The 12,581-nt window shown below is 43.1% G+C and overlaps 1 protein-coding gene across 5 annotated transcripts in view; it reads left to right on the forward strand.

Moving 5' to 3' along the window:
• Positions 1-12,581, forward strand: part of sfxn5b (sideroflexin 5b) — a 276,386-nt gene that overhangs the window by 102,861 nt on the left and 160,944 nt on the right. For all 5 annotated transcript variants that reach the window (XR_013578416.1, XR_013578417.1, XM_078554987.1 and 2 more), the window contains one exon: positions 6,124-6,180. Coding sequence is in view for 3 of the 5 variants with exons in the window: in XM_078554987.1 (XP_078411113.1) it covers positions 6,124-6,180 (57 nt within the window). In the remaining 2 variants the exon portion in view is untranslated. The remainder of the gene's footprint in view (positions 1-6,123; positions 6,181-12,581) is intronic.

Below are 12,581 nucleotides of genomic sequence, written 5' to 3' on the forward strand. Positions count from 1 at the left end.
TTTAGCTTGATGAGCCGACCCTGCCATTCATTTATACCACGGTTGATCTGTACTTTAACTCCATCTGCCCACCTTGATTCCTTAACACTTAACACCTTCCCTAAAGTGTGCGCACTCTGATCCTGTTCTTCGCTCATCCTTTCACAAGATGTCGATGCTTTACAACCCCTCACCTCCATCAGTCTTCCCTTCTTCCCAAAATGTCTCGTTTTCTATAACCTGCTTAGCAATAAAAAGAAGGAAAAGAAATGTAGATCCAAAATATTTTTTAAACCACAAATAATGAAAAAACACAATATATCTGACTGAATCAGTGAACTGAAAAGGTAGGTTAGTGTAGGTACCTTGTCTTTACACCTACTTCTACCTCTTGACCCATGATTCTTCACATGGCTTCTTCAAAAAAAAACCTAAATATGCTACTTGTTTAATGTCACTGGCTATCCAGTGTGTTTTAAAGAAACATTGTAAAAAGTGACATCTACTGGTAAACAGTGATTACTGAAGGAGCCATAGGTATTTTGTCCATAGTTCTCAAATCGCTTTTACTTTCTTTAACCATTCTTGAGACATTGTGAGCCATCAGTAGCCATCAGAATTGTATTCAGCTACAACCTGTAGTCTCATGGCCTGGCATATCCCTCACTCTAACATCACCATCAAACCAAGGGATCAACACTGATGCAGTAAGGACAGTAGGAAAGCATGCTCGGAGCAGCACCAGGCATACCGAAAAATAAGCTGCCAACCTAGTGAAGCTTCAACACAGGAATGCTAAACAACGGATCAAGATCAAAAATCCTAGAGTCCTGGCCATTCTGTTGTGACTGTTGGAGGAGAATTAAACAACTTACTGGAGGCGGTTCCCATCCTCAACGAAGGAGGAGCTCAGAATGTTGTGCAAAACACAAGGTCGAAGCATTTACAGCCATCTTCAGGAGAGAAGTGATGATTGGATGATCCATGCCGGCCTCTTCCTGTGGTTTTCAGTATCACATTGGTCGTCCACTAATTTCATTCACTCCACGTGTCAAAGCACTAGATACAGCAAAGGCTATGGGTCCTGACAACAACCTGGCTGTAGTAATGAAAACTTATACTCTAGAACTAGCTGCATCCCTAGCCACACCACACATTGGCATCTACTTGATAATGTAGAAAATTGCCCCGGTATGTCCTGTTCATAATAAACCCAGAACAAATTGAACCTGGCCAATTACCACCTCCTCAGTCTACCCTCAATCATTAGCAAAGTGCCAGAATGTTGCCTTGACAATGCTACGAAGTGGTACTTACTCCAACACCACAACCAACTTCCTTTGTGCTATCTATGACTCCAATTGGTGGAAAGCATTCCCCAATTCCCATTGACTTCAATTTTGCTACAGCTCCTTGATGACACACACAGTCAAATGCTGCCTTGATGCCAAGGACAATCACACTCACCTAACCTCTAGAATTCAAATCTTTTGCCTATGTTTGGATTAAGGCTATAATGAGGACTGGAGCCGAGTGCTCTTTGTGAACATACGAATTAGGAGCAGGAGTAGGCCAATCAGCCCCTCAAGCCTGCTCTGCCATTCAATAAGATCATGGCTGATCTCAGTGTAACCTCAACCCCACATTCCTGCCTATCCCCGATAACCTTTCACTCCCTTGTTAATCAGGAACCTATCTAGCTCTGCCTTGAAAATATTCAAAGACTTTGCTTCCACCGCCTTTTGAGGAAGAGAGTTCCAAAGACACTCAACCCTCAGAGAAAACATTTCTCCTCATCTCTGTCTTAAGTGAACGACCCATTATTTTTAAACAGTGACCCCTAGTTCTAGATTCTCTGACAAGGGGGAACATCTTTGCCCACTCACTTAACTTATCTATGTCACTTTGTAGTCTCCTTACATCCTCTTCACAATTTATTTTCCTACCTATCTTTGTGTCATCAGCAAATTTAGCCACCATTCCTTCAGTCCCTTCATTTATATAAATTGTAAAATGTTGAGGCCCCAGCACTGACCCCTTTGGCACACCATTCGTCACATCCTGCCAACCAGAAAAAGACCCATTTATGCCAACTTTCTGCTTCCTGTTAGCTAGCCAATCTTCTATCCATTCCAATATGTTACCCCCTACACCATGAGCTTTTATTTTCTGCAATAACCTTTGATGTGGCACTTTATCAAATGCCTTCTAGAAATCTAAATGCAGTATATCCACTGGTTCCCCTTTATCCACAGTACATGTGACTCCTTCAAAGAACTCCAGTAAATTGGTTAAACATGATTTCCCTTTCACAAAGCCATGTTGACTCTGCCTGATTGCTTTGAATTTTTTTAAGTGCCCTGCTATAACATCTTTAATAATAGTGTCTAACATTTTCCCTATGACAGATGTTAAGCTATCTGGCCTATAGTTTCGTGCTCTCTGTCTCCCTCCCTTTTTGAATAAAGGAGTTATATTTGCTATTTTCTAATCTAATGAAACCTTCCCTGAATCTAGGGAATTTTGGAAATTTAAAACCAATGCATCAACTATCTCACTAGCCACTTCTTTCAAGACCTCAGGGTGAAGTCCATCTGGACCTGGGGATTTGTCAGCCCGCAGCCCCAACAATTTGCCCTGATTGGAATTTTCCTGAGTTCCTCCCCCTCCTCCATTTCCTGATTTTACAGCTATTTCTGGGATGTTACTTGTGTCGTCTATAGTGAAGACCAAAGCAAAATACCTGCTTAATTCATCTACCATCTCCTTAATTTCCATTATCAATTCCCCAGACGCACTCTGTATAGGATCAAAGCTCACTTTAACTGTTTTCTGATTTAAATACCGATAGAAACTCTTACTATCCGTCTTTATATTACTAGCTAGTTTTCTCTCAAGCTCTAATTTTTCCCTCCTTGTTAATCTTTTTGTCATCCTTTGCTGTTCTTTATATTTATTCCAATCTTCTGACCTGCCACCCGTCTTTGCGTAATTATATGGTTTTTCTTTAAGTTTGATACTGTCTTTAACTTTTTAAGTTAACCATAGATGATGGACCCTCCCCTTGGAATTTTTCTTTCTCATTGGAATGTATATATTCTGTGTATTCTGAAATATCCCTTTAAATGCAAACACAAACTGAACATCTGTGAACAGGTTATTGCGGACTAAGCTGTTGGAAGATGTGAGAGGGTGTGTCAGGAGAGGGAAACAGTGGGCAGAATTGTACGGCAGCGGGATTTTACGTTCCCGCTGAAGTCAATGGGATTTATAATGTCTCGCCGCATTTTACGGTCCCGTCCCCGCTGAAACGGGGCCGTAAAATTCTGCCCAGTAAGTGCGAAGCAGTGAGCAGGAGAGGAGTGAGGGTCGGGGGAGGGAAGTGGTGAGTGGGAGATTCAGGAGAGGGAAGCAGCAAGTGGGAGAGTCAGGAGAAGGAAGTGGCTTGGAGGAGAGAGCGAGGGGTCAGGAGAGCAGCAAGTGAAGTGGCAGTTTGTTTTTAAAAAAAATACTAAACATCGCAGTAACTGCGCTAAAATGAAAATGTGGGCAGCGCTATTGGGGAACTTCCCCAATTTACAAACCTCACTAAAACGATAACTTGCTATTAGAACATGCTTTAAGTGAGGGATATCTGTGCTAGCTAGAAACAGCGCCTGATTCCCTCTGGGACTAGTGTTTTCAAAGTTGTTAATATATTGCTATCAGGTAAGCTTTTTCTATAAAAAAAAAATCATTCATTCATTCTCTGGATGTGGACGTTGATGGTAAGGCTGCCACTTATAGTCCATCCCCAATTGCCCTTCAGAAGGTTGTGATGAAGGGGCCTTCTTGAACCGTTGCAGTCTGTTTGGAAGTTCCAGGATATTGACCCAGTGATGATGAAGGAACAGCGATTATATTCCCAGATCATAATGATGTGTGATTTAGAGGGGGCCCCTGAAGCGACAATGTTCTCATGTACCTGCTCCCTTTGTCCTTCAAGATGTTGATGTTCACAGGTTTGGAGGTGCTGGAGAAGAACCCATGGTGCGTTACTGCTGTGTAGCTGTAGATAGTACATACTTCAGCCACAGTGCACCAATGGTGGAGGCAGTAGTTGTTTAACCCAATCCGCTTTAGTGTGTGAAATGCCTCATCACCTTAAATTGCAACCCACCTTAAATGACAGAGCTGTAAAAGTACTTGCATTTTACTCCAGTTTAACGCTGGAATCAGCCATGATGCTCTTTTTACTCCTGTGCACTCCTATTTCCTTATATGCAAGTCTTAAAAATGCTCTTTCCTGATAAAACTTAAGACTGAAAGAATGGACCATTGGATATCACACCCAGTGTTAAGATATACTGACAATTGAGTATAGAAGATTAAGGGCTGATCCTGTTGAGGTGTTCAAGATGATCAAAGGAGTTGATGGGGTAGATGGAGAGCAAGTATTTCCTGTAGTGGGAAAGTTCACATTAAGGGAGCATAACTTTAAATTTCGAGCTAGACTGTTCAGAGTGATGTGAGGAGGCACTTCTTCACATGGAGGGTAATGGAAATCTGCAACTCCCTTCCCCCAGAACCTGGTGAGACTTGGGGATCAATTGAAAATTGACAGACTTCAGTTAGGCAAGATTAGTCAGGGTTATGGAAACAAGTAAATGGAGTTAAGATACAGATCAGCCAACTGAATGATGGAACAGGCTCGAGGGGTTGAATGGCCTACTCCTATTTCAAATGACAATTTTGTATGTAATTAAATAGGGTTTTAAAAGTAGCATACCACAAAATATCATGGTTTAAATTTGAGATATTTGAGAGATTAGAAAATACCCAAGACCAGCTAAAAGCTGGTAAAACTTGAACAGCGAGAGGGCACAAGGTTCCATGGAAGTCTAGTCAGTGGCTTTGGGGTGAGGTGGAATAAATAAAATGGAAGAGTAGAAGAAGTGTAGCAGGAACGCTATGTTTATTTCACAAGAATTCTCAGTGCCATTTGCTTTAGTTGGAGAGGTAGGACATGGATCTGAGCTGTGGGAGAGAACAAAGAAAAGGTCAGGAGGAAACCTCACAGCCACTGAATATTCATGAAGTAAACCAAATGGAATGCATCCAAGAATAGCAAATAAAATAAGATCTAGGGAAAGGCTGACCCACTACTGGAAGTCTCTACTTCTTTTAGAATTTAGTAACACATGATTGAAAATACTTGAGATTCCAGTGGTCCAATTAAGAAAGGGTCAAAACAATGATAGGACTATTAGCCTGACATCTACAGTAGGAAAAACATTGAAGTCCATTAAAAAGGAAGCAATTAACTAGTAATGACATTAAATCCAAACCAACACAGTTTATGAAATTCAGGCCATGCCTAACTAATTCACTGGAATTCTTCAAGGATGTAACCTAACTTGCAGATGCAATCCATGTTCATTGTCTTCACTTAGAAAAATCATCCCCTTCCCTCCTGTTCCCTGGAGGTGCTGATCCTTTTTGGGATGCAGTTGCACGACTGCTGGTCACATTCTCAGCAGAAGAGGTCGGCCATTTAGAACTAAGATGAGAAGAAATTTCTTCACTCAAGGATGAATCCTCTACTCAAGAGGGCCATGAATGCTCAGTTGCTAAGTATATTCAAGATAGGGATTGGCAGATTTTTGGATACAAAGAGAATCCAAGGATTTGGGGTTATTGTGGGAAGGTGTAGCTGAGGAACAATATCAGCTGGGGTCTTACTGAATGATAGAGCAGACTCATAGGCTAAATGGTCTATTCCTGCTCGTTTATGTTCTAAATGACCATTCCTTTGTAAAGTTGGATATTTCGAATTGGCAAACTTTCCCATCATTGGTACAGCAAAGCTGATGCTTTGATGTGTTAGGGGTCATTGGATAAGAATTGAGAAAGGGGACATATGCTGATTTTGTCGTTTTTCTTTCTTTGACCAGAGTTGTCACATGGACTAAATATGAACGACCTCAGCAGGGATTGGGTAGTGAGCCTGAAATTTGCTGGTCTGTAAAGCTCTGTTTCACCCATCAATTCATTAGGAGATCTAAGATTGCTTCTTTACCAGTAATGGGTTGCCTTAGGATTGTAGTTTACCCTCTTGAATGAGAATTTGGATATATATTGATGAATTGTTTTTCTTCCTTGTAGTGGTTGAACCAAAGTCACAATGCCTGTGTGAACTATGCAAACAGAAACGCAACGAAGGTGAGGTGGGTTTGATATGCAATCTGTTCCATTGTTTCCAACACAAATCTGTGTATGGGGAGGATCTTGTGGCACCTTATATATGTTTGGTGGAGAGTCAATTTTCCCTGGCTGGAGAAAACTAGGGGTCATGATCACAGGATAAGGGATTGACCATTTAAAACGGATATGAAAAATTTCTTTACTCAAAAGGGTTGCGAATGCTTCAAATTTTCTACCCTAGAGAACAATCGCTGAGTATATTTAAGCATGAAATCAATCGATTTTTGGGCACTAAGAGAATCAAGGGGATAAGGGGATAGTGCAGGAAAGTGGAGTTCATGTAAAAGATCAGCCATGATCAATGAAGCCCAGCTTGAGTTCTGCCAGGGCCACTCAGCTCCAGACCTCATTACATCCTTGGTTCAAACATGGATAAAAGAGCTGAACTGAAGTGACATGAGAGTGTCTGCCCTTGACATCAAGGCCGCATTTGACCAAATGTGGCATCAAGGAGCCCCAGCAAAACTGGAGTCGATGGGGATCAGGGGTCGGGGGAAGTGTGTGGGTGGGGGTGGGATGTGGGATGTGGGGTGGCGGGTGGGGGTGGGGGTGGGATGTGGGATGTGGGGTGGAAGTTGGGGGGGGTGAAACAAAAACAGAAAATGCTGGAAAAACTCAACAGGCCTAGCAGCATCTGTGGAGAGAGAAACAGAGTTAATGTTTCGAGTCCATATGACCCTTCTGGTTGTGGTTGTTGGAGGTCAGTCATCTCAGCTCCAGGACATCACTGCAGGAGTTCCTCAGGGTAGTGTCCTCTGCCCAACTATCTTCAGCTGTTTCATCAATGACCTTCCTTCCATCATAAGGTCAGAAGTGGGGATGTTCACTGATGATTCGCTGATGATTGCACAATGTTCAGCACCATTCGCAACTCCTCAGATACTGAAGCAATCCATGTCAAAATGAAGCAAAGCCCTGGACATGATCCAGGCTTGGGCTGACAAGTGGCAAGTAATATTCATGCCACACAATTGCCAGGCAATGACCATCTCCAACAAGAGAGAATCTAACCATCGCCCCTTGACGTTCAATGACATTACCATCACTGAATCCGCCACTATCAACATCCTGGGGCTTACCATTGACCAGAAACTGAACTGGACTAGCCATATAAATACTGTGGCTACAAGAGCAGGTCAGGGGCTAGGAATCCTGCGACGAGTAACTCAGCTCCTGACTCCCCGAAGCCTGTCCACCATCTACAAGGCACAAGTCAGGAGTGTGATGGAATACTCTCCACTTGTCTGGATGAGTGCAGCTCCCACAACACTCAAGAAGCTTGACATCCTCACTGCAGGAACTCACCAAGGCTCCTTAGGCAGCACCGTCCAAACCCACGATCACTACCATCTAGAAGGACAAGGAGACACCACCAGCTGGAAGTTCCCCTCCAAGCCACTCACCACCCTGACTTGGAAATATATCGCCATTCCTTCACTGTCGCTGGGTCAAAGTCCTGGAACTCCCTCCCTCACAGCACTGTGGGTGTACCTGTACCACATGGACTCCAGTGGTTCAAGAAGGCAGTTCACCACCATCTTCTCAAGAGCAACTAGGGATAGGGCGATAAATGCTGGCCCAGCCAGCGAAGTCCACATGCCGTGAATAAATTTTTAAAAAAGGGAAAGACGAACTTCAGAGAGGTAACATTTTGAGGCCTTGGGAAAGTTCACGAAAATGGTGAATTTATGATTTTGGAAGAAGAGTAAAGACGAAAGGTTATTATGCAGCTTGGCAGAAACCAGTCCTAAGAACACACTGATGGCAATAATGAGAAACAACAGAGAGAAAGGAAGAGTTGTGGCAGTGGCGAAGAAATAAGGTTTTGGAGAACAATCTTTTTCTTGATAAAAGCAAAATACTGCAGATGCTGGAAATCTGAAATAAAAACAGAAAATACTGGAAAAACACAGCAGGTCTGACAGTAGCTGTGGAAAGAGAAACAGAGTTAACGTTTCCAGTCTGTATGACCCTTCTTCAGATTTCCAGCATCTACGGTATTTTGCTTTTATCATAATGTTTTTCTTGATCTCTGCCCAGGAGCATGGTCTCCCAGCTATAGAGCCAAGCTCAGGTTTTGAGTAGATTTGGGTTTTATTCCTTGAAAGGTTATGGGGAAATAAGATTTTATAGGGCACAAATGGGCAATACGAGCGCCTTGAAGGCATTTTTGAGCGTGCTGTGAGAGTTCCTTTTGAAATTGGAGAATGTGCCAAGGATGTTGGTGAAAGAAGAAGCAATAAGTGTGGAGCCATCAAGGCTAAGGTTGTTGCTGCTGACTGACTCTGAGAAGCACATGAAGTTACAATGGGGTAGGGACTGGACCTATGGCAACCATTTTATGTGCATGAAACAGGAACAACATGACCCAATTTCAGAAACAAATATCCTGTGCCCCAAGGATGTCTAAAAAACAACAGCCCTAAAATTGGGATGGATACTGAGGCCAAACGCCTGGCCAACCACCAGCACAGGCAGGGAATCGAAGCTCGGATCATTCTGGTTTGTGTGGCTCGGTTCCAATATGGAATGCATTCTCTGGTTGATTTATCAAGAGATAAACTTGTTGAGAAACAAGAGTAACCTTTGTTTAGTCGGTCCATTTCCACCTTTGAGTCAGAATGTTTGTGAGTTAAGCACAGTATCCAGGCTGATCACTGTAGTACTAAGGGATTGCTGCACTGCTGAGGCGCTGTCTTTCGATGTTAAACTGAGGCTTTGTCTGCCCTCTCGGGTGGATTTAAAAAACCCCATGGTACTACTTCGAGGAAGGAGAGTTATCCCCGGTACCATAGCCGATATTTATCTCTCAATCAACATCACAAAATCAGATTATCCGGTCATTATCATATTGCTGTTCGTGGGAGTTTCTTACATCACAGCAGTGACTACACTTCAAAACTACTTCATTGGCTGTAAAGTGCTTTGGGGCATCCAGTGGTCACGAAAGGTGCTATATAAATGCAAGTTTTCCTTTCTTTTTGGTTGTAAAGCATTTTGGGATATTCCCAGGAACTGAAATATGTTGTATAAACACATGCTGTTTCTTTCCAAGCAGTGCAATTCTATATACATTATTAATTAATGCACCGCTCCCTTTCCTCTCCAAAGTCCTGGAAAGAAAAACATCAAAAACATAGAAAATAGGAGCAGGAGTAGGTCATTCAGCCCTTCTAGCCTGCTCTGCCATTCAATATGATCATGGCTGATCCTCTATCTCAACACCATACTCTCGCTCTCTCCCCTTAACCCTTGATGCCTTTAGAGTCCAGAAATCTATCTATTTCCTTCTTAAGTACATTCAGTGACTTGGCCTCCACAGCCTTCCGTGTAGAGAATTCCACAGGTTCACCACCCTCTGAGTGAAGAAGTTTCTTCTCATCTCAGTCCTAAATGGCCTACCCCATATCCTACCCCATACCCTAGACACCCCCAGCCAAAGGAAACATCATCCCTGCATCCAGTCTGTCCAGCCCTGTCAGAATTTTATATGGTTCAATGAGATCCCCTCTCATTCTTCTAAACTCCAGTGAATACAGGCCCAGTCAGTCCAATCTCTCCTCATTTGACAATCCTGCCATCCCAGGAATCAGTCTGGTGAACCTTCGCTGCACTCCCTCTATGGTAAATATATCCTTTTAGACAAAGAGACCAAAACTGCACACAATATTCCAGGTGTGGTCTCACCAAGGCCCTGTACAGCTGCAGTAAGACATCCTTGCTCCTGTACGCAAGTCCTTTCGCAGTGAAGGCCAACATTACATTTGCCTTCTTAACTGCTTGCTGCACCTGCATGCTTGCTTTCAGTGATTAGTGTACAAGTTCACCCAGGTCCCTTTGTACATCAACATTTCCCAATCTATCACCAGTTAAATAATACTCTGCCATTCTGTTTTTCCTACTAAAGTGGATAACTTCACACTTATCCACTTTATACTGCATCTGCCATGTATTTGCCCACTCACTCAACCTGTCTAAATCACCTTGAAACCTCTTAACACCCTCCTCATCGCTCACATTCCCACCAAGTTTGGTGTCATCAGCAAACTTGGAAATATTACATTTGGTTCCCTCATCCAAATCATTGATATATATTGTGAATAGCTGGGGCCCAAGCACTGATCCCTGTGGTACCCCACTAGTCACCGCCTGCCACTCTGAAAAAGACCCATTTATTCCAACTGTTTCCATCCGGCTAACTAATTCTCAATCCATGCCAATATATTACCCCCAATTCCATGTGCTTCAATTTTACACACTAACCTCTTATGTGGGGCTTTATCAAAAGCTTTCTGAAAATCCAAATACACGCATCCGCTGTTCTCCCTTATCTATCCTGCCAGTTACATCCTTAAAATACTCCCGTAGGTTTGTCAAACATGATTTCCCTGTCATAAATCCATGTTGACTTTGTCTAATCTAGTTGATATTTTCTAAGTGTCCTGTTATCACACCCTTTATAATAGACTCTAGCATTTTCCCTACTCACTAGCATGTGGCACTGGAAGTAATCCTGAGATTACTAACTCGGAGGTCCTGCTTTTTAATTTATTTCCTAGCTCCTTATATTCTGCTTTCAGGACCTCATCCCTCTTTTTACCTATGTTGTTGGTACTGATATGGACCATGACCTCTGGCTGTTCACCCTCCCGCTTCAGAATGTCCTGCAGCAGCTCCCTGACACCAGGGAGGCAACATATCATCCTGGTGTCATGTTTGCGATAGAATGCCCTATCACTATTGCTCTCCCATTCTTTTTTTTCTTCCCCTCTGTGCAGCTGGACTTGGCTCTTGCTACATTCCCCTGAGAAACCATCTCCCCCAGCAGTATCCAAAATGGAAAATCTGTTAGAGAGGGAGATGGATCTAGAGTACTCCTGCACTACCTGCCTAGTGCTTTTACTCTGTCTGGTGGTCACCCATTTCCTTTCTGCCTGTGCACTCTTTACCGGCGGTGTGACCACCTCACTGTACGTGCTATCCATGAAGATCTCAACCTTGCGGATGCTCCGCAGCTCTAGCTCCAAAACACGGATTTCGAGTAGCTGCAGTTGGAGACACTCCTTTCACACATGAACACCCTGGACACACACTGGAAGTGTCCCTGACTTCCCTTGTCGCAGAGGAGGTGCATTCCACGTGGCCGAGCTGCCCTGCCATGACTTACCCTTAAATTACTCCCTTTACTTTTACTTCCTCTAGTATAGAGAACATTAAGGACAGAAGAAATATTCCTCGGATCCTACTACCCAAGGCTGCTGCCTTCTTACTGAGAAAAGGTAGAAAATCAAAGAATCCCTCCTTCCCTCTTCAGCGAACTCCCTCTCTCACCAAACTCCAATATAAGAACTCTAATACAGGCCAAAGCAACACTCCAGTGCAGACAAAAGCAACACTATAGATGGCTTGCTTTTATGCTGTCTGATTCTAGCTTCTGCAGGCCTGTTTAAGCCAGTTAACTAATTAACCAGCTGCAAGCAGAGCCTGTATAACCAATGTTTTAAAGCTGGACTAAAACTCATCTTCTCCCAACCCAAAGAGCAACTTTTAGTTAGTTGCTTGATTCAAGAAAGATTCGATTTTAGATAGAAATTATCCCTTAAAATTCCCTCTCTCACCAAATTCCAACTTAAGCTCACTCAAATGCCGTACTCCAGTATTGTTGCCTTCCAAATCCGTGCCCATGTTTGCCATAACTCCATGTTTGAATCCCTCTAATGAGCTTTACGTACCATCACAGTTCTGAAATCACTTTTAGCAAAGTCACAAATAACATCATATATGACTGTGACAGAGGTAAACTATTCCTTCTCACCCTTCTTAACCTGTCTGTGGCCTTTGACATTATTGACCATACCATCATCTGCCAACACCTTACCACCGTCATCCAGCTGTGGGGGGGACTGCTCTCACCTGTTTCAATTCTTATTTATCCAATGTAGCCAGAGTATCACTTACAGTGTCTTCTATTCTATTCTCACTTTTGCAACATTACCTCTGGTGCCCCCAGATCCATCCTTAGACCACGCCCATTTGCTTTCCAGCAGTGACATCATCTGAAAGCACAATGTTGTTTTTGCACGTACACTGACAACACCCAGCTCTACCTTACCACCACCTCTCTCGACGACTCCTGTTGCTAAATTGCTTATCTGTAATGTATGAGCTGAAATTTCCTCCATTTATTTATTGGGAAGATTGAAGCCATTGTTTTCGGTCCCTGCTCTAAACATCATTCCTTAGTAACCGACTCCACCCCTCTCCCTGGCAACAGTATGAGACTAAACCAAACTGTTTGCAACCTTGGTGTCACATTTGATCCTGAGATGAGCTTCCAACCGCATATTTGCGGCATCACT

Source organism: Cetorhinus maximus, chromosome 1 (assembly GCF_964194155.1).
Source record: "Cetorhinus maximus chromosome 1, sCetMax3.hap1.1, whole genome shotgun sequence".
Lineage (NCBI taxonomy): Eukaryota > Metazoa > Chordata > Chondrichthyes > Lamniformes > Cetorhinidae > Cetorhinus > Cetorhinus maximus.